This window comes from Tasmannia lanceolata, unplaced genomic scaffold (assembly GCF_043159265.1).
Source record: "Tasmannia lanceolata isolate RefF3 unplaced genomic scaffold, GAP_Taslan_0.1 ptg000011l, whole genome shotgun sequence".
Lineage (NCBI taxonomy): Eukaryota > Viridiplantae > Streptophyta > Magnoliopsida > Canellales > Winteraceae > Tasmannia > Tasmannia lanceolata.
In genome coordinates this window covers 19180417-19202739 of record NW_027518688.1, presented here as the reverse complement: position 1 = coordinate 19202739, position 22323 = coordinate 19180417, and the positions used below count along the sequence as shown (strand labels likewise).

At 39.3% G+C, this 22323-nt stretch overlaps 1 protein-coding gene across 4 annotated transcripts in view; it reads right to left on the bottom strand.

Moving 5' to 3' along the window:
* The window catches only part of LOC143886556 (monooxygenase 1-like), a 93852-nt gene that overhangs the window by 65202 nt on the left and 6327 nt on the right, over positions 1 to 22323 (bottom strand). For 3 of the 4 annotated variants that reach the window (XM_077390592.1, XM_077390591.1, XM_077390590.1), the window contains 3 exons: positions 19359 to 19527; positions 16617 to 16845; positions 14575 to 15299 (listed from right to left, as the gene is read on the bottom strand). In XM_077390592.1, the coding sequence (XP_077246707.1) occupies positions 14785 to 15299; positions 16617 to 16845; positions 19359 to 19527 (913 nt within the window). In that variant the 3' untranslated portion in view covers positions 14575 to 14784. Of the gene's footprint in view, positions 1 to 11925; positions 11977 to 14574; positions 15300 to 16616; positions 16846 to 19358; positions 19528 to 22323 lie in introns of those variants that run through there. The other variant, XM_077390589.1, reaches the window with a different exon arrangement.

Genomic DNA, 22323 nt, shown 5'->3' with positions numbered 1-22323 from the left:
CGGAGTCAAGAAAATGTCGACTCAAGACAGACTGATGAGTGTGTACTAGGACCGTGTTGTAGTCATATAAAATGAGCTACCCTAGTCTATAAATGGGGCAAAGTTCCTAACTCTAGGCTCCACATGTGTGAGCAACACATGTTCGACCCTATATGAATGCAATACAGATGTATATAAACACAGGTACTTCCTAGTTGGATTTCACTAGGCCAGTAAGTATATACATAATATATAAAATAAAGTAGGGCTCCGGACTCAATCTAATGGGTACTATGCGTATGAAACATACTTAACATGTATAACACAAGTACGCCCCGTGTCATACATAGTATGCTTCATTGCTCATCGGCTGCTGTAGACAAAAGTACGCCCAATGTCTACGACTGCAGCTCTAGCGCATAGCTTGGAAATAGATTCAACAGTACCATCAGGGTGAAGACATCCCAGTCGGGTACGCATTGAATCTATCCCGTGGAGCCAAGAAGGAAAAACAATGAAATAAATAACAAAAATGATAATGCATGATGTGCAGTATGTGAATCCCTCGTTTTAATTACGCACCTGTCTGGTGCCCCTGGATTCTAACGATAGAATTCCCATTTAAAATGATTTTAACTCAAATTTCTCCAAAGTTAGTAAAAATGGCATTTTTATAGAGTTAGGCAATGTTCCAAGAAATCCCCAGCAGAGTCGCCAGCCTGTGGACCCCGATCCGAAGATAGGCGTGCGAGGGAACGGGTCCCTAACACCATCCGGATCATCCACGTGTGAAGGAGAGCTCTGCCAAGGAACTCTCAAAACGGATGCCACCCTCATAGCATAGCACGAGTGGCGATATAAAAGAAAGTGATATGTCTCGATCCGGAACCGAGGTTCGAAACCGAGACATACCTGAAATAAACTCAGAGTCGCCATCCATGGATATGCCATGGAACCCTAAAATCAAATCCTCTATGCAATGGATAACCAGAAATATATATGGGTTCGTGCCTGGTTACGAATGGGGAAGGTCTGAGAGCACCCCCGATTCGTCCGAGTGCAAGCACTTGGTCTCTTATGCCATTTATTATTAACTCCAAAGAAGTTTGGGTAAAAATCATCTGAAATGGGAACAATCCTCAAGAATCGTCTACCTAAGCATGCATTTCCTGAGGATAAAGATAATAAACACATATAAAATAAAATGAAAGATGTGCCACCTAAGCATAGCTAGGTTATGAGTGACAAACCTAGTGGGTGTCTAAGTTCTGATGTGCAAACACATGCAAGCTACAGCAAAAGCTATAGGATCAGTACGAGAAAGTAAGAAAACACATCAAAGCATACAATAACAATATAATAAATCCTAAGACTCTAAATTATTAGCCCGAGTCCTCGAATGGTCTGGTATTCATCCAAAGAAGCCTACGTATCCACGCCTCCACGAGAATCAAGGCAACGTAGTTCTTCGCGCCTATTCTAAGCTATGATGCCTAAGACACCTAGCCCTCTATCCTAAACTCGATCTAAAAGATCGGACCAATTATTAAGGTTTATTGTACGATTATTTAAATTCCAGTGAATTGTGGATTTTAGGACACCCTATATGCCCTAAATAAATGCAGATTAGCCCTAGGCTAATGCAGGTGGTTCCTACAACCTATGTGTAACTAGGCTGTATTTCCTAAGGAAAACCAAGGGTGGACTAGCGTATCCTACTCTAGTCATCAGTTGGCGATGTGAATCGCCAACTGACCGGACGGAGGCGCTCCTATAACTCTAGGACAAACCCCTAACTCTAAAACAAACACAAACAAGCACACAACAAGACAAAGGTCAAATCCTAACTCTAAACTCTCTATCTAGGACAAAGTCCTAACTCTAAAGGAAGAGCTTTTTTGAAATCAAATGCTTATTCAAAAAAAAAAAAGTTTAAAACCTTATTTAGAAAAGTTTGGCTGGACTTGGGATGTAAATCCCAAGCTGCACTACGTACCTCGGAAGAGGATCAAGCCAACGTAGTTCGAAACGAACTCTTCTAATGACTATTTCTAAAACACTCAACACTCTAGGCTTTTTAAGGTTTTTCAAATGTTTTTGATTTAATTTCTAATGTTTTTGAGTTTTAAAATATTTAATGTTTTTGGATTTTAAAACTTTTTCCAATGCTTTTGAAGTTTTAAAGAGTTTTCACCCTTTTGGTCAAAGACCTAAGGGAAAATACAAAGCAAAACCCTAGGGCCAAACCCTAGAGCCAACAGGGGAAACCCCTAAACCAAGTAAACTAACGCCAAAGGCGAAGGAATGATCTAAGATCACAAGCGAGCACAGCTCTCCAAAGAAGACAAATGAGTTAAAGACTCCCTAACAAGAACAAATGAGTCAAAGACTCCCTAATAACACCAACTAAGAGATGAAAGCGTCAAAGACGAATGAGTCAAAGACTCACTAAAAGAGAATGAAACACGAGTCAAAGACTCCACTAATAACAACACAAAGGGAGCAACCGAGTCGAAGACTCTCTAATAAAAGCAACTAGAGGATAAAAGAGTCAAAAACTCTCTAAAGATACTGCAAAAGGAAAGGCGAGTCAAAGACTCTCTAATAAATCCAACTGAAAGAACAAATGAGTCGAAGACTCTCTAGAAAAACTGCGAAAGAGATAAATGAGTCAAAGACTCTCTAATAACATCACCAAAGGAATAAATGAACCAAAGATTCTCTGAAAGAAATGGAAACACGATTCAAAGACTCTCTAAGAGAGACGAAAACACGAGTCAAGGACTCCAATGACAACAACTAAAGGATATACGAGTCAAAGACTCTCTAAGAGATGGAAACACGAGTCAAAGACTCCACTAATGCTAATTAAAGGATAAATGAGTCAAAGACTCTCTAATAACACTACATTAAAGACAAATGAGTCAAAGACTCTCCTAATAACACCACCTAAAAGGCGAATGAGTCAAAGACTCTCTAATCAAGGGCTGACTCCTATGCGAAAGGACTACCGAATAAGGAGAGACTCACAAGCAAAAGGAATAAGAGACCTTGTGCATATTTGGCAAAAGTAAAAACATCCAGCCGGGCCTGACAGCTACCTAGCCCTCAGGGTGCAACAAATGTGCAACCCAATACCCATAAGGGTAGGGGTATGAAGCCAAGCCGAGTAGGGTGTTCTTCCAAAACCAAACGGCGCACAAAGAGGAGGTTTAGCAAGAGAATAAGACCGGACGGGTCTAAAAGAAAATAAGAGACTTTATGCATATTTGGCAGAGGTAAAAACATCCAGCCGGGCCGGACAGCTACCTAGCCCTCAGGGTGCAACAAATGTGCAACCCAATACCCATAAGGGTAGGGGTATGAAGCCAAGCCGAGTAGGGTGTTCTTCCAAAACCAAACGGCGCACAAAGAGGATTAACGAGAGAATGAGACCGGACGGGTCTCCCAAACACACAAAGATGGGCTCTAAGCAACCTTATCATTGCCCTTGCAAGGGGGAAGCAAGGCTAAGACAACTAATTGACCAAATTGGTCTCTAATTAACAAATGAACAAACTGAGGTGCAATCTCAGAGAGGATTCTACAAATGAGGCTTGCCTCCAAAGGAGGGTTGCCTAACGAGACAGAGTATGTCTCCTAGCACGGGTTATAGTATCTAAAGAAATCTAACAAAAATCTAAAAGACTGTGCTAGTCTAATCAAAGAGAGAGGAAAATACTACCAGATAATCGCAAATTCCAATCAATTATTATAAGAACAAATCAAATATCAGCAAAATATGATCTACAACTAAAGAGTGCACAATCTGTAATAATAGCAATCATACAATGATAAACAACATTAATTAGTCCAGACCAGCCGCTGGATAGCCTAATAAAGCAAGAAACAACATTAAACACTTCTATGCCCAACCACAAGTACCACTGCCCCGATATGGGGGTGAAATCAGATGATGCTAAAGTAATCATCTGATATCACAAATACACAGGATAATATTCCTACAAACCGCCTTGAAATCAGACAGTACTCATGTCGATAATATCGAATAGAGTAGTCATCTGATTTCCTCCTTCAATTAAACAATGTATTTAAAATGAAATTAATTAGCCCAGACCAGCCGCTGGGTAGCCTACAAACTTAACTAAATTACCATTACAAAGACTATAAACTTGAAGGACAGTAATTATGCATTGATGGATAGTAGATTGCATTTTAGCTTAACTAAAATCACGATTATAAAACACAAAGTTGTAGGACAGCATCTATGCATTATTGGGCAGTAGAGATATGCTTTCTAACTCACCTAAAATCACAATTATGGACATCACATATGCATTTTAAAGCAATTGAAATCACATTTAGAAAGGACAGAAACTGTAGGGACAGCAACTAAACAATTATTGACAGCACATATGCACTTTAAATCAATTGAAATCACATTTAGAAAGTGCAGAAACTAATAGGGACAGCAACTAAACAGTTATGGACAGCACATATGCACTTTAAATCAATTGAAATCCTAATTAGAAAGTGCAGAAACTATAGGGACAGCAACTAAACAGTTATGGACAGCACATATGCACTTTAAATAAATTGAAATCCTAATCCGAAAGTGCAGAAACTATAGGGACATCAACTAAACAGTTATGGACAGCACAGTGTGTGTGTGTACTGCTATTAGGATCCTGAGAGCAACGTCAAACCCTCCATAGATTTTTAAAATCAAACACCATATCAACTGTTAGATTTGCTTCACCAGAGAACTTCAAGAGCTAGATCCTTCAGATCTCCATATGTTATTAGCCAAAGACAACAAATGATATAAAATACCTTTGGCTCCTGTTAAATTTGCTTCTGATTAAACTATGCTAACAACCTACAATATGAACTCCTTGGAATCTCTGGGATGAAATGAAAGTAGAAAGTGCTTACACCTCAAATGTTCAACACAATTGTGAAAGGTGAAACAAATTTTTGAATGTCCAAGTGCACGGAATATGAGAGATTTAATTTAAGACTATACAAAGAGATATGAATGGGGCATGGTGTTCAAACATGGCAAAGTAACATTTCTGAGGCAATCACTATTATCATAAGGAGAAGTTCTAGAAAAAGCATGCCCCTAGATCAGCAAATAGGAACAGCAAGAATGCTGTCCACACACATACCCATCCAGTCCACGCTAGAAACGACTTTGGTTTCAAATCTGTTCTATCCAAATCTGTTCTATCTTTAGCAAAGTTAAATATGAAAGTGAAACAATGCTCCAAAGGCTAAAGTGAATTGTGGACTGCATATTGTACAAACAGGGACTGAACTGCTGTCCTATATAAACCATATAAAACCTGTGTTCGTGAACTTGTGCTACACAGAAACAGATTTGACTTTGTGCTAGCAAAGCCAGTAATATGCAATGAAATAAAACAGGTGTGGCTCTGTGACAGTAAAAATAGCAATTGATGTGCACAATGCAATAGAAATAGATTCAGTTCTATGATCCAGCAACACAATTTTACAGAAAAATTAGCAAGGTTTAGTATTCTTAGCCTAGATTTATGATCGAGAGGTTAAGCTAGGGTTTAAAAATTCTCAGATCTATGATTACCTGGCGAGAAAACAGAGCTTGAGATGAAGCTAGCTTTGAAAATTAAGAAAAATAAGAGAATTAACAGATCCGATGATTAATCCAAGGAACATACAAGATTTAAAAGAGAATTGGTCAGATCTAAGGTTTCAAATGTAGAAAATTGGGAAAAATAATAGATCAGGGTTGGACCGGATCTCAGGCGAGATCAATAATAAATTTGATTTTCCAGAACCAGATCTACTCTCTCCCTCTCTTTAAACAAAATCATAATCATAAGCTATCAATTGATCGCTAAGGAAATCCACTGTGCGTGATGATAAATTTCTAAAGATTTCCAAATAGAATTATAATTTTAAACATATCAGGGAGAAGTACAGCCAATTCCAAACTACAGATCTTGAAGTAGTAGCTATAAGATTCACACAGAGAATACAATCGTACACTAATAATGAGTTTTCCAAAGACATTTTCATAAAACATAAAGGAACACTACTAATTCTAAATCAAAATAACAACCTCATATCAACAAATGCCCATTCCAGGAAGATTGTTATAGATCTCAAATAAAATCATGATCACGCACCATTGAACAATCATCAACAGCAAGCAAAATCATCTTCTATGTTAAATCTTTGAGCATCACAAAGAAAACACTTCATATTTTATAAAATCATCATCAGTTTTTGAGAGATTAGAGATATTACCTGAACAGAAGAAAAGATGATCGAAGGAAAAATTAGTGAGAAAATGCTCCAAAAGATGTATGGATGCTCCGATGTCCTTCAACAGATCTCAGATAGAAACCCAAAAAAAACTCAGATTAGATCGGAGAAGAAGAAAATCCTTGAAATCTTGGCTCCAAAAGCTCAGATCGGTGCTCAGAAATGATAGATTTGAGACTAGCTTATCCAGATCAAGATGGAAACGATGAATGGAATTGGATGGAGGATCGTTCAGATTTGCAGTAGGAATGGGGTTTCTATAGAAGAAAGTTTTGGATCTGATGAAATTAAGGCCAGCTCTAGATAGGAATTGAACAGATCTGCTGAGCTTTGAAAGCAAAGAAGATTAGGAGTAAATCCGAATAAAAAACGCGCAGATCTGGAGCTTAAAGCGATGGAAAATAGGTATAAGAAGATGCGAATTGAGGTATTGGACGAAGAAAACAAAGGGAAAGAGAAGGTGGGGTCGAGTTCCGGTGAGGCTTACCGGAGAAGACGACCGGAAGAATAGATCTAGAAATTCCTCACTTTTTCTCTACTTTCTTAAAAGAATGAAGATCTCTCTCCTTTTCCGATTCTCACAACCTCCGATCGGAAGTAGGATCTCCGGCAAACGGTCGGAGAAGACGATCGGTGGTGAGAAAAGGAAAATCCAAGTCCCCTCTGCTCTCACTCTCTTTGCAATCTCAGATCTGAGATTTCAGATCTCAAATCTGAGAATCTAACAACGAATGGCCGGCTTGTGGAGGTGGATCGGAGAAGCTTGGTCGGAGGAGGAGGTTGCCGGAGTTGGTGGATCTGCAGAAGAGGAGGATCGGTGGTGGAACCGGTGGATCTGCAGAGAGAAGGTTGGAGGTTGCCGGAAAGAGAAGCTACCGGAGAAGGTGAAGGAGATGGCCGGTAGAGGAAGGCTAGAGGAGGAGAAGCTTGGTCGGAGGATTGGAGAAGATCGGAGAAGATCGGAGAAGAAGAGTGTGGAGATGGAGGAGGTGCTAGAGGAGGAGATGGATCGGAGAGGAGGAAGAGGCGGAGGATGCGGCTGCCGACGAGGCCGGAGAAAACGATCGGCGGAGAAAAAAAACCCAAAAATCTCTTTCTCTCGCTCTCTTTGTAACGAAGAGGATGAACAGTTCTCTCGTTTTTTCTGATTTTTTTTTATATATAAAAAGGAGGCTGTTGATAATGGCACTACTCTTACGGATAAGGCGCGCGAATTTGTAAGCGCACCTCCGCCGCTTTGTCTTATTAGACAAAAGGCAAAACTTCAGCTATTTTACAAAAAGACACCCCCCTGTGCGGATAATTTGCCCCCCTTCTGCATTTATACAACGACACTGACTCGGTCCGTTCGCAGGGCAAACCAACTCGGATTTCGACGAAATTTTACAGGGACCTATGGGGGACCCTAACCTAGCTTAGGGTGCAATTTGAGGCCCCAACTCACTGGTTTGGCGAGGTTTCGCACCAGCGACACGAACTTGGGTCCGGTCAAAATGGGGTGTCTACACCTATTTATGTTGTGTTCCATCACATGGACGGTTTGGATCAACCTATGATGCGGTTCGTACAATTCTTTGTCGGCCCGTGCATCGCACGAGGTTTTTTACTAGTATATATATATTAAAAATAAGAGGGATGCTAAACTCACAGGAGACCATGTAGAAAAGGTAGAAAAAGGCGGGCATTATTGGCTCCACGTCATTGCATCTACCGTTTTCAGAGCCACAATAAATGCTCTAACTATGATGTGGATCCCATAGTGGTGCCCTTCACCACCTTTTCTACAAGGGCTCCTGTGATTTTAGAATCCCTTTAAAAATAATTTTCCATATTATTAAAGAGATATTTAAGAAAGTCATTAGTACATCTATAAGAGTCGGGTTTGGTCTTCGGGGTTTTTTTCTCTTTAAACCCGACCCGACCTAAGATTAGGTCGGGTTTTTCAAACCTAAAACCCTACCTAACCAAATACCCATGATTTCTAAACCTGACCTGGGTCATTTTCGGGTCAAGTCGATGCGGGTCGGGTAGAACCTGACCCAAGTTGCAACCCTAAGTTTGAGGGTTTGACACATGTTTTGATAAAGAAATCTCAAACCTCATGTAAAATGAAGTTTCCAATGTAACTTATGGCACTCGATAGCAAATCCTTTTTTTTAAGTCTCCTTTCCTTCTTACTTAAAATGGGTGAAAAAATATTTTCACCTATATTTAAGGTTCTATTTCTTTCAACATAAAATCAGTATAAGACAAATTTTTTACATCATTTTTTAGTGGAAAATGGGTGTAAAAGAAATTTTACGGCCATTTTTAGTGGGAAAATGGATGCAAATTTGTTTTAAGCCCATTTTACGTCAAAAGAAGCAGTTGTAAGACAAATTTACAGCTATTTTTAAGTGGAAAATGAGATTAAAATTTGTTTTAGGCCCATTTTACATAGAAAGAAATAAGCCTAGTTAAAAATGATAAGAGAGCACACATAGGGAGTGTGGTGGGGCCACAACGCCTGATGCAGTCTGAAAATCCGGACACTCTTTGTTGCGTAGTAGCGGAAGCAAAATAGACAAAATAAAGTAGAAATGGACCCTTCGATTACCATCGTAGGGAATAAAATACTTCGATCACCGTTGAGGGGGATGAGATTTACTTCGATCTCGTCGAAGTCGAGTTTCTAAGAGCGAAACTATAAAATACTCTTGCAGTTGCTAATCTAAGCAATCAAAAGTTCTCAAAGAACTCATTAGCCTAAAGGCAAATTTCATACAATAATCAAAAGGAGTCCATTACATTGCTTTCATAACATCTATTTGGGAAATGATAAATGCGCCCCTTTTCATCACTAGGGACACCCCAGCTGCATTGTATGTGGCAATCGGGTCACTTCATTCCTTAAATGTGAAGTACATTAGCCCCTTTGCAGTCATAGATACACTGTAGCTGGGTGTCCCAAGTAATGAAAAGTGACGCATTTATCATTTCGCCATCTATTTACAATAAAAGAAACCCTAAAATCTAACTTCAGACCTAAGCAACTAAACTTAGCTCTCCATCTAAAATAATATAAATAAAAACTAAAACTTACCTAAAATAGTAATCCCATAATAGACATATTCGCAAAATGCCCATAGCTTCCCCAAATCACATGATCTTGGACTCGTTAGATAGGTAATCGAAAAAGCTTTCCAAACATACCAAAATCAAGCCAAACAGACAAGATTTGATGCATGGAAAATAGGCTACAAATAAAATGATGAAAATACAAATTCAAAAATAAGAATCACGTTCTATGCCATTGAACCAAACGTTCTTGGTGATTTCCATCGGCATCATACTCCCCCCGGTTAAAAAAAAAAACTCGTCCTCTAGTTTTAATTTGTCGAAAAACATTCATTAATTAAAACTGTTGAAGATCAAATCTTGCTCCATAATCCCGAAGATGAAAATATAATGTCTTGATCTTGAACATGCTTGAATTCATGAATAACTGCTATAGGCTTCAATGGAGGATCGAATACAAAAGGACCAATGCAAACATATGAAGAAATTAATGTAATATTTTACCACCCACGTATCTCTTCTGTCTCCATAGGTTCGCCAAATAAGCTATTTAATTCAATTTCTTATAGTTCTTCATTCATGATACCATGGGGCACATCCATTACCACTTTAAGTTATTCGTTGATCACTTCGTCACCGTAAAAAACCAATGACCCATTATATGAACTTTTGCCAATAATTAAATACACATCTTCTGAATAATCATCATAGATTGGTGGTAAGTCCCAATTTATGATTTCTATGTAATAATAAAACTATTTTAAGTGGTTTACCTCCCAATCTTGGCATCCAGAAACTCTTATTTGAAGTGACCGAAGAGACTCTATAGCCATCGTGAATCCACGCAAACGTCGCTACTAAATTTCTTCTTCAACCCAATGAAGGAATCAGCTCTGATACCAATTGATGCAGTTCGAAAATCCAGACGCTCTTCGTTGCGTACCGGTGGAAGTAAAATAGACAAATTAAAGTAGAAAAGGACCCTTCGATTACCGTCGTAGGGAATAGGATACTTCGATCACCGTCGAAGGGGTTGGAATTTACTTCGATTATGTCGAAGTCGTGTTTCTAAAAGCGAAACTAGAAAATGCTCCTGCAAGTGCTAATCCAAGCAGCCAAAAGTTCTCAGAGAACTCTTTAGCCTAAAGGCAAATTTCATTCAATACTCAAAAGAAGTCCATTACATTGCTTTCATAACATTTATTTATAATAAAAGAAATCCTAAAATCTAACTTCAGGCTTAAGCAACTAATCTTAGCCATCCATCTAAAATAACATAAATAGAACTTAAAACTTGACTAAAACTTAGGGCTTCAACTCGGGTTGGGCGGGTCGGGTTTTGAAGAACCCAACCCAACCCGAGAAATATCTCGGGTTGGGTTTTTTTTCGGAAAACCCACGATTCCCAAACCCGACCCTACCCATGATAAATCTCTGGTCGGGTCATGTTTTTTTTTACGTTGACGCAATTTTTTAAGGAAAACTCTTGTTGGGCAAGGCAACTCAACTCATAGAAGTAGAAAAACTCAAGGATGGCAAACTCTTTAGTGCATTAACTAATAACTAGTCCAAAGAGAATAAATTGATGCATTACCAAACGAAAATGATTTTACTCATATGAGATAAACAACAAACTACTTAGTGCATTAACTATTTAGTTGAAACTTGAAACCCTAGAGGAAAAGGGGGGAAACGAACAGAAGATGGAAAGAGTCCCTGTGATTGCGTGCGTGCGTGAGTTTTACTTTTAAGTTTTCACTTTTAAAGTAACAAAGTATTAGGAAAAACAAATACTACAACTTAAGTAACTCGGGTCGGGTCGGGTCAGGCCCCTTCAAACCCGACTCGACCCGAGATTCATGCGGGCTTTTGGATCGTAGACCCGGCTTGACCCAAAACCCAAGAAACATGAACCCAACCCAAGCTATTTTCGGGTCGGATCAATGCGACCCGACCCAAGTTGCAGCCCTACTAAAACTTACCTAAAATAATAATCCCGTAATAAGCATATACCATATCCGTAAAATGCCCATAACTTGCTCAAATAACATCCAAATCGCATAATCTTGGGCTCGTTAGATAGTTAATCGAAAAACCATTATAAAGATACCAAAATCAAGCTAAACGGACAAGATTTGATCCCTGGAAAATAAGCTACAAATAAAATGATGAAAATACAAATTAAAAAATAAGAATAATGTTCTATGCGATTGAACGAAACATTCTTGGTGATTTCCGTCCACATCAATGCCCACTCCCTGTCTGCCATGATAAAAGTGTGATCATTCATCTCTAAGTCCAACAATGGATGAACAAATCGCCTACATTGTACAATCCCAATCCTCCAATTTTTAGAAAATTTTGCCTTTCATTTTCTAAACCATCCATTTTGGAGAGTATAATTTAAAGGGTTAGGATCATTTACCATGGAAGAATTTTAGTGCATGGGCCATCCACAATTAGAACCAACAAATGAATAGCGTTTGCCCTTAATTTTCTTGAGAGAAAAAAAAAAATAGGACGAGCCCTTTTAATCAATTCTTAAATATTAGATGTTTCTACAAGAAAAGGAATTACCCGTTCGGTAATGCACGTATCGTCTTGCCATCCACCGAGATTTCTCGAGACCTGATTATAATTCAAAAAAAAAAGAGGGAAAATAAAAATATTTTTGTCAAAGTTATCTAAAATATAAAAAAGCTTATGGATACATGAACTTTCACGGAACATCTATAATCAGCCCAACATTTTATATAGAAGCATAGGAATAGCACGCATTGGGATTAAAATTTTACACTTGATCCGGCGGGCCCGCCAACTATACACAAATCATCCATGCATATAGTGGGCCCACCACTTTACACCTCATGCTATGATGGGGTGGGGCCCAACATTTTATGACCAGGCCTAGCATGGGTGGGGCCCACCATTTTACAACAGGCCATCCTATTGATGTGATGGGCCCCACCAATTCATCCCAAATGTTATTATTGATGAGGTGGGGTCCACCATATATGTACATAAACCTCTGCATGCACTGGGATGCAGCCCTTCATTTTACATCTCATGTTTTGATGCACCCATGCCTGACATAGGTCCTAAATACTAGTTAGGGATTTGCCTACAACTTGCACGAGAGCAGCCACGTAGGCTCACTTTCTAACAAATTTTGTCATTATTCATGAGGTGGCTGCTCTCTCATGCAACAGACCTTCCACGAAATGCCATTTGCGATGGACCCTAGCAAATCCCCACTAGTTATTAAATAAGTTTTAGTAGGGAAAGGTATTGGCCACTTTTTTTGTACATGAGACAGACCCTCTACAGTATTTATGATTACTGTTTTACACTAGAGGGGTCAGTCCCAAGTGAAAAGAGGGCAAATATATCATTTCCCCTGGTTATATTGTGAATTGGCGGACATGAGAGTGTACATGGTAAGAAAGATACGGTGAATCCCACGTATTTGGTGATCTAAACCTCTTATTTGCTCAGCCCTGCCGTAAGTAGGACGTAGACTAGAAATCTTATCAATAGGATGATTTTGTTGTCGATATTGTTATTTTCCACTGATTATAGGAAAATCCTAACCTAGTAGTGCATGTTTAATCCATGTTTCCTAATATGGTAATGCTTATTTTTTTTAATTTTTTGATGATTAAGCTGGGGTTAGGCAAGACCCCCACCAGAAATTTTTATTTTTATTTTTATTTTTTCTTATGTTTTCTTCTTCTCCAATTTTTGGAGATTTTTTCTGTGCTTTTAATGTTTTTTTACCTCTGTAGAGGTTTCCGTAAAATCTTGGTAACCTGGTAGTTTTGCCCAAGTTACTTACCAATTTGGTAGTTTTTGTCAAAGTATAAATGATTAAATAGCACCAACTCTAAGGCCCTGTTTGTTTAAGATTATGATCCCAAAACTGATTATGGACTACAAATTGCGTTTAATTTTTGGTCCAATAATCAGTTTTGGGTCAAAATTGATTCTCTTGATCCAAAACAAACTGGGCCTAATAGCTTAAGCTTTTGGTGTAATTGGTTGTTTCACATGGGAGAGAGAGAGAGAGAGAGAGATGGTGGTCCCTTTGGATGCACAAAACATTGGGAAAGTTGAAGTGATAGTTTTTTACTTACAACACTGATTATTGGTTTGTTTGGATATGTGGGAAAGTAAATCTCGAATTAAGCAAGACCCTAGTCTCCCACACTCGCCCATCTGGCATTGCATTTGGAAAAAAAATTCTCCTACAATTTAAGAGGAAAATGTAGGAATGTAAAATTCTCTCCTACTTTTAAGCAAGATTTTAAATTTCGGTTTCGGAGTGCGTTTCGGTCGTCACCGAAACTGAAATTTCAGTTGAAATATCGGACGAAATATCTCGAAATCAATTAGGGTCCGTTTGGATACCCATTGAATTTGGATTTGGATTACAGATTTACAATTCTTGAAGTTAGGAAATCTCTCCTGCCTGTATTTAAGAATTGGTCTGTTCCAACTTCCCTTTAGGTAGAGCATACAGAAATACATAAAAGGAAAAAACCTTTATATATCTTGAGCATGTTTTCACTATGAGACTCTTGACTTATCCTTGTTATGGTCAAATTGGTTACAATTGGCGAATGAATGGACTCGTTAGCCCTTCAAAGAAACCATGGGACCTAGTTCTATAAAATCTTTCACTGTATAAATAATGACTTATAAAGATTGTGTCTAGCTAAAGATGATCAAGCTAGGAGATAACAGCAACAAGAACTTAGGGCTACAAAAACTCTCTCCTTCTCTCCTTGTGATTTGTGTTTGGGTTAATTTGCTTCTTGCTGTGATTTTGTGTTTAATTGCATAAGACCCTAATCAATGCTTATATATAGTATTTAAAGGGATAAACATGAAATTATGAAACGAGATTAAGATAAGAAGGAAAATATACAAGGATGCGATGGTAAGACCCTAGCCTCTGTGTGGCCCATCATTCCGCTAGCATATTGAATTCACACCCCCATTTGACTGCCACTAGGGGGTGTAGTCGTAGCTAGATTGTCTGCACCTCCCAAGGAAATGGAGGACTTCATTCAGTGACTTTGTAATTGCCCTCTGAATTAATAATCAGAGTATGGTAAAGCTTGAAGAAAAGTTTTGTACTCTATTAATTTCTGTCCCTTCAGTCAGACACTTAGTTTGCGTCCAACCATGAACCAGATCAAACCATCTTGTTCCTAATCTAACACCTTGAAGAACTAACGATCATAACTTATTTGATGTCTTACATAACGTAAAATCGACATACGTTTGATTACAATAAAATAGTCTCAACATTCAGCTTGATTACAATAAAATACTTCCAACGTTCAGATCGATCAACACATCTTCATAATTAAGCCATCTGTAAGCATTTCTTCTGCCACTGACAAGATCAAAACATATGGGAATTAAAGAAATTTAAAGGCGCCCACAGTCATATTGAGCATGGCTAAGTCGATTTCCAAAGAAAATCCTAACAATTGCAAGGATCAATACCATCTTAGCTGTTGATGAGTCCCCACGCATCAATCCTACGAGATATGTGGTTGCAGACAGCATCAAAATCCTCATCTTCCGTTCTTTAATGTACATATCCAGCCTAATTTCGACTCTATTTCGCAGATTCCGATCATTACTTAGACAAATCTCTTTTGCCAAGCATCTAGCTAGCACGATGGCGTCTTCAAGGCCCGCGGACCCACCTTGCCCGAGGAATGGGCCCATTACATGCATTGCGTCCCCTGCCACTGTCATTGTAGCAATCCGAAATCTGGCCCATAATAGGTCCCATGGGGCCCGATATCTTATTTGTGTGTAGCTCAGCGAATCGAGATCGCTGTTCTTCACCATTTCAGTTATTTCTGCAGGAAAATCCTTCATTTCTTCCACCATTGCTTCTATTAAAACCTTGGGCTCGCGAGAAACTCCAGAATCTGTTCACATGTCTTCTAAATTGAGTATCAAGAACAAATTTTACACCTATTTTCCACTTTAAAACGGGCATAAAATTTGTTTTAAGCCCATTTTACGAATAAAGTCCGGAGTGAATCTATGCAAAAACATTGCAAGAAAAACTCCATTTAGGGGATTGAAAAATAAACCGTTCCCATAAATCCGTCGTTATAGACAATTTTTAAAGACGTCATTACTAAACTATTAGCAAGCCGACTCTAACTAGTTTGGGACAAAGGCTTAGTTGAGTTGAGTTATTACTAAACTATTAGCAACGGTTTAATATACCCTATATCATTAGCAAAAAATTTCTACAGCCCGTCTCTCCGAAAGTTTTCATTATACCAAATTATTTCATTTTTTACATAATAATTAGCGACGGATTTTATCTGAGCATGAAGTTCAGTATAATTGAAAAAGTATAGTGGGTCCTCTGCATAGGATGATCCAAACCGTTGACTTGTTGGCCCACAACATAAATTGGTTGTACCCCATGGATCATCTCCACAGGAACCAATTTTATGTTGTGGCCAACAAATGAACGGTTTGGATCATTCTATGAGTGGGCCCCACTGTACTTTTTGAAAAAAATACCGAACTTCATACGCACATAACATATAGAAAACTCCCACATCAAAACTCTAGTGAGTCATACGGTGGGCCCACCATTTCATACCCAAATCCACGCATAAGGTGGTGCCGACCGTTTTCATAATGTTTTAATAGGGTCGGTCTCGCCAACTCCATTCAAATATATAATAGGGTGGGACCTGCCATTTTACATCATGTTTTGATCGAGTGGGTCCCACAATCTCCACATCAATATTTTGATTGTGTGCCATTATTTTGCACCATGCATAGCATGAGGCAAGAATGGTAGTATACATATGTGTGTCTATTTAAGGGGTAAGTGTACCAACAATCAGCTCCATTGGATCATCCTAACCCTTCCATTTGTGGGGTGAAAAAATGGGCAGATTTGCAGACAAACAGCCCCACACTACCACCACCGCCAATGGACACCCTACGATGATCCAATGGAGCTGATTTTTGGTAGACAACCCCTCCATGATGGAGCCTTTCCCACCCTTGTTTTCTGCACTCGAGCGCATATTAGCTATTTGCGCTCGAGCCTTTCCCACCCTTGCTAGCTCTAGATCGAATTAATGCAACTTTAACGCTCTAGATCGCACTAATGACTATATAGATGTGTGAGTGCATGATCAGATTGATTTTGTGGTAACTATATAATGATCTTTACTTATCTACTGATTATATTAAGTATGATATTGGCACACCTTTAGGAAGCCGTGGACGAGAGATGAACCAATAAACCAATTTGTCGTCGATCGGAACTATACCGAGAAGCAGACACTTCTCCTTCATTCGGATGAACTCATTGCTAAATCCGTGACCTTTTGGGTAAGTTGTAAGGCCTCTCATTCCTATAATCCGTGAAATCCTCGGAGGTTTCAGTCCAATAGATTCTGCAACAATGGAGCTTACCCCATCACAGCCGAGTACAACCTGCAATGAACGAACTTAGAATTTTTTTACCTTATATTTTTTTTAGGGCAGTAATAAATTCACCCCCTTGAAAGAAGAATACACCCCCTTTTAACTGAAATCATAAGGATATCTTTAAAGGTTTTCTGCTAAAAGGGAGTGTGTCCTTCTTTCAAGGGGGTGAATTTATCACTGCCCTTTTTTTCTGCCTTTCAACAGATTTAGTGAGTATTAAGAAATCTAATCCGAAATAGCAAAGTTCAGGGGGTGAATTTATCACTGCCCTTGGTGTTGGGTAGTATATTCAAGTACACTAAAAAACTCATTAGGGCCCATATTATTGAATGATCCAACTGTTCATTTTGTGCCTAAACTTAAATAAGCAGTGTCCCAAAAACCATCTGATATGTAGAATTTTAAAAAGGACAACACGGCACATGAACTCATAGGCATGAGAATGAGTACGAATGTTAGAATCCGACACGGGGACTGAGTGTCGGATTCGGCTAACCTGACAAAAATAAAATTCTTGGATTCAAAAATATATCAGCGGAAATTTTAGTAGGTTAAGTAAATATAATTTTTTATTTCTATTTGAAAATTTACTATTATAGCAGACCACAGACCAACCACCTCGTTAATGAAGACAACAGCTCACTACTTCCTTCGCTATTCACGAGGTGGCATGCGACAGACCAGCTGCCAAATGCCCCACACGTTTCTGATATGGATACTCGTCTATTTAGAAGAATCCATGCAACATAAGTATCATCTTATGCAGATGACTTTCAGGGGGTTTGGATTATCAAACAATATGGGCCCTATTGAGATATTTTTGGTACTTGCATGTAGGTGCAGATGCCATATTAAAACTTGTCTCAACATATGCACGTTAGAGAACTCAGTAGTGTCAGCCGCGTTTATAGGTCCGCAACTGGCTCTAGCACTATCTTTTATTTTAGGGCGTTTGGATTGCGGGTTTTGGAAACAAGAAACAGAACGTGATTGATTTTTATCTAATTCTTGTGTTTGGGTCCACAATTGGTAACAAAATGGGGACTCCGGGCGGAAAAAATCCCGGAATATTTGGGGGCGTACGTTACCCCCGCAAAGAGGTGGTATTCTGATTCCTTCGGGACGTCTCTCTCTCAAGAAAAAAAAAGCACCTCTCTCTCTCTCTCTCTCTCTCTCTCTCTCTCTCTCTCTCCAAGCAACAAAACCCATCAACTATCACTCCCCTCCTACTTGCAATCCATTATCTCCCAAACCACCCTGCATCTTTTCTCCTGTCGCCTTCCCTCTCCTCCCTCGTGCTCCACCGTTCATGCCCTTTTCTCCCAACGAGTCCTACAAACCCTACACGCCTCAAGCAATCAAAAGAAACCCTAAACATGTAATTCCTGTTTTTAGAACCCTAGTAGAGTAAAGAAGCATGTAAAACCCTAACACACCTCAAGCAATCAAATGAAACCCTAAACATGTAAATCCCATTCTTAAAACCCTAGAGTAAAGAAACCCTGAACATGTAAAAAACCACCCAGAAATCCTAAATACAGATTATGTGGAAATCCCCTATTCAAACAAGGCATGAAAGGCGGTTCATCCCCCTTCTAAACTAACAGAGATCCAGATTCTTCTCTTGACAGAGTTATAAAAAAAAGTGACTAATAAGGTGCTTTCAAATGTTTTTTTTTTGTTTCTTCTTCTTTTGGTTTGATTTATCATGATCACTCCCAGGATGAACGTGGCTGCGGGGGCTTGCCCAACTCATGGTGGGAGCAAGGTGGGAGTTCCTGAAGAGATCGAGACGCCTGATTCCAAAAAATTCTCATGCTTACCCAAACATTAGAATTGGAATCGAGTTTCCGTTTAACAAGGGAATCGGTATTAGAAAGGAATGTAATGTGTATTCCGATTCTTGATTCCGGCAATCCAAACGCACCCTTAAGGGAATAGCATAATGAGAAGAATAATGATACGGTAACAGATGGCCAACCGAGAATGGAACCAAACAAATAGCCTCTTCACACGTTAACAACAACACCAACTTTCTTCATTATTTGTGCATTTTTTCCCAAAACTACGCTCCTTGTGCCATGTGGCATATAGTGATTTGTTCCGTTCCACTCTCGGTTAGACAACTGATATCTTTACCACCACTCTAATTAGAAAGAGGAGAAATTATATGGTGCCCGACTGTAAAGTCCACTGTGGATGGTATGATAAAAGCATAAATTTTGGGGACGAAACCGAATTTTTTTTTCTTCCAAATTTCGGTCATTTCGGTCAATATCGGTCAAAACGACCAAATTTCGGCTTAAATTTAAACCAAAACCGAAATCGAATTGATTTCGGGCCCGACCGAAATCCAAAATTTTCGGTCAAAACTTAAAAACAATGGATAAAAGTACCGCCTTTGCTCTTGAAAAGTGGTCAGCGGTTGGATAAAAAATCAAGGGTGGTACCGCCCACACTGGACTTCATGGCTGGGCACCATGTACACTCTAATTAGAAAGAGAAAGTCATTAAGTCACCTTGGCACGGATGACACTCCCATCGTGTAAATGAAGAACCGGAAACGAGGTGACTTGATCAATTTCGACCGAAACAATCCGGCAACCGAAATGGATTGTTTGGGGAGGCAATTGGACGGCTAGGGCTTCAATGAGATCGCTTCTTCTAAGGCATCGGTGCTCTTCCTTCCTATCACGAATAGCATTGAATCAAGATATTATACGAAACAGCCCTCGTAATATTACCAAGTGAACCAAAGTGGGGATATTTTTTGTCTTTTCATTATATAATAAGGGCACTTTTATAGTTTTGTCATAAAAATAAACCCTTGGAAAGATGTCTGAGGAATGATAGAATGAAAGACGCCCTTGCAAAAAATGGCTCCAAAGTCGCCCTAATTGGTCGGCTCTTCTTTTTGCAACCGGGTTTACAATCTCACCGGGTCGTGAAATTTCATCTAATACGCCATTTTTTATGGGGGAAAGAGATTTGTGTTTTCATTAAAAGCTATTAAATCTCCTATTAAAATGGGTTGTGTGTGTGTGTGTGTTTGTGTGTGTGTGTGTGTGTGTGTGAGAGAGAGAGAGAGAGAGAGAGAGAGAGAGAGAGAGAGATTTTGTAAAAATCGGCTTATTGGCCCACTCCGTAGTAATTACAGTGCAAAAAATTGTGAATTAAAACTTGATAAAGAGGGAGAGAAATTATAAGATATTTAATTGATATGAGAGAGAGAGAGAGAGAGAGAGAGAGATATTTAATAGCTTTTAATGAAAACACAAATCTCTTTCTCCCGTAAAAAAATGGCGTATTAGACCAAATTTCACAACCGGATGGGATTGTAAATTAGGTTGCAAAAAGTAGAGCCGACCAATCAGGGCGCCCTTGGAGCCATTTTTGCCTTTCATTCTATCATTCCTTGAATAACACGAACGGGTCTTCCTAGCCGCTCACTCTTCTTTTTTTTGGGTTTTGCTAACGAGCGCTTATAGTTCATTTTGCAATCATTTTACACAAGGTTTACCCTACCTGAGAAATTACCTCAGGTTAGGCCAGGTTTAGTTTTCTTGGAGAAAATCCTAGATTCATAAACCTTACCAAACCCAAGAAATATAATTTCTCGGATTGGATTGGGTCAGGTCGGGTTTCTATTATTTAGTGTAAGATAATGACTAATTTCAAAGATTGTAGAAAACAACAATTTTCATGCCAAAATTCTCTAAATTTATATCATTAGGTGCATAAATTTAAGGGAACTAATTTTTCACATGACAAACATGATCAGCCCAATGAAAACAATTATATCAATATATTAAAAATAAGAGGGATGCTAAACTCACAGGAGACCTGTAGACACCCCATTTTGACCAGACCCGAGTCACGTCGCTTGTGCGAAGCCTCGTCAAATCAGTGACCTGGGGTCCCAAATTGAACCCTAGGGTAGCTTAAGGTCTCCGTAAAATTTCGTCGAGATCCGAGCGCGTTTGCTCAGTGAACGAGCCAAGGGAGTGAGCGCAATGCAGACCAAAAGGGGGGTGAAGCATCTGAAAAGGGGGTTGTCCACGGAAAAAGGGAGGCAAATATATCATTTTTTCGTAGAAAAGCGGGATTCATTTTCGTGAAGGAAATTTCGAGAGGGAGAGGGGAGAAGGAGGAGATTTGAAGGGGAAATCTCAGATTTGGATCTGAGATTTTGAGAGAAAATCTCAGATATGGATCTGAGATTTTCAGAGATTAAGGAAGAAAGGGAGGATCTCATTTTCGTTTTCTCTGAGAGAGAGAGAGGAAAAAAAAGAGTAGAGAGAGGGATTGCAGAGAAGAGGGATTGCAGAGAAGAGGGAGAAAAGGGAGCCGCGGCCATCGTCTCCTCCAACCGATCATCTTCCTCGGCCTTTCCCTTGCCGCCGATCATCACCACCATCGAGATCTCCACCCATCACAGCCACCATCTCCATCAAATCCGCGGCCAAAACTCATTTTCTCCGGTAAACCTCCATGGATTCTGGCAAGACCTTGCTAGCCTCCGATCCTCCCTCGCCACCGCCGTACCCTCCATTAACGCCACCACTACCATAACCTCTTCTTCAACCCCCATTAAACCCAAAACCCATTTTCTGGAAAAACCCAAAACCCATTTTCTGGAAAAACAGAGAAGGGGAAGAGAAGACCCATCTCCACCATCATCACATCACAGTCACCATCTCTTATCCTCCATTCGACCACCATCAAACCCATTCTGTATTTTTCCGATCCATAGATCTTCTTCTCCGGCAAATTTCTGCCGGATTCCGGTCAGATCTTGGCCAAATCTCTGATTCCTTTCTAGTTTCTCTTCTAATTCAACTCTTTTGGAGATATTTTCTTTCTTGAATCCTAGATTTAAAACTGAAACCCTAGCTTTAGAAACCCTAACCATTTCTTCGTCTTATCTGAGCTTCTCCGGACAAAAATTTGCCATGCTCCGACAGAGCTCCGATGCTAGATCCAACTTTGATCTCTATTGATTTCGAGCATACCTTTAGAGTTTTGATCTTACTCAAATTGGTCCAATCATTGTAGATTTTGTCTTAGGGCATGTAATTTGTGAAGGAAGAAGAGAAAAATTGGGATCTCGTTCAAGAGGAGAGAAAAGGCAGATAAAGGGATTTAGATTTTCTTTCCGGCAACCTTGCTGATATCGACCGCCACTCCTCAGCTATCTCTTCATCAACGGCATAGCTGCGGATTCATTGAGAATAAGATTTGGACTTTACCTTCATTTCTCCGGCAATTCACACCAAAATTTGGCGATCTTGCATAGTCCGGTGATTTAATCTGCAATTTCAGGTTAGTAATACATTCAGATGATATATAATCACGGTTTTAGTTGGGATTCATTACAATTTTCTTTGGATGTGTATTCGCTTGCACAAGATTATGATTATGCTAATGATCAATTGTGGTTCTTCATGACTCGTGAGAAGTTATTCTGAAAATTTATCCAACAAC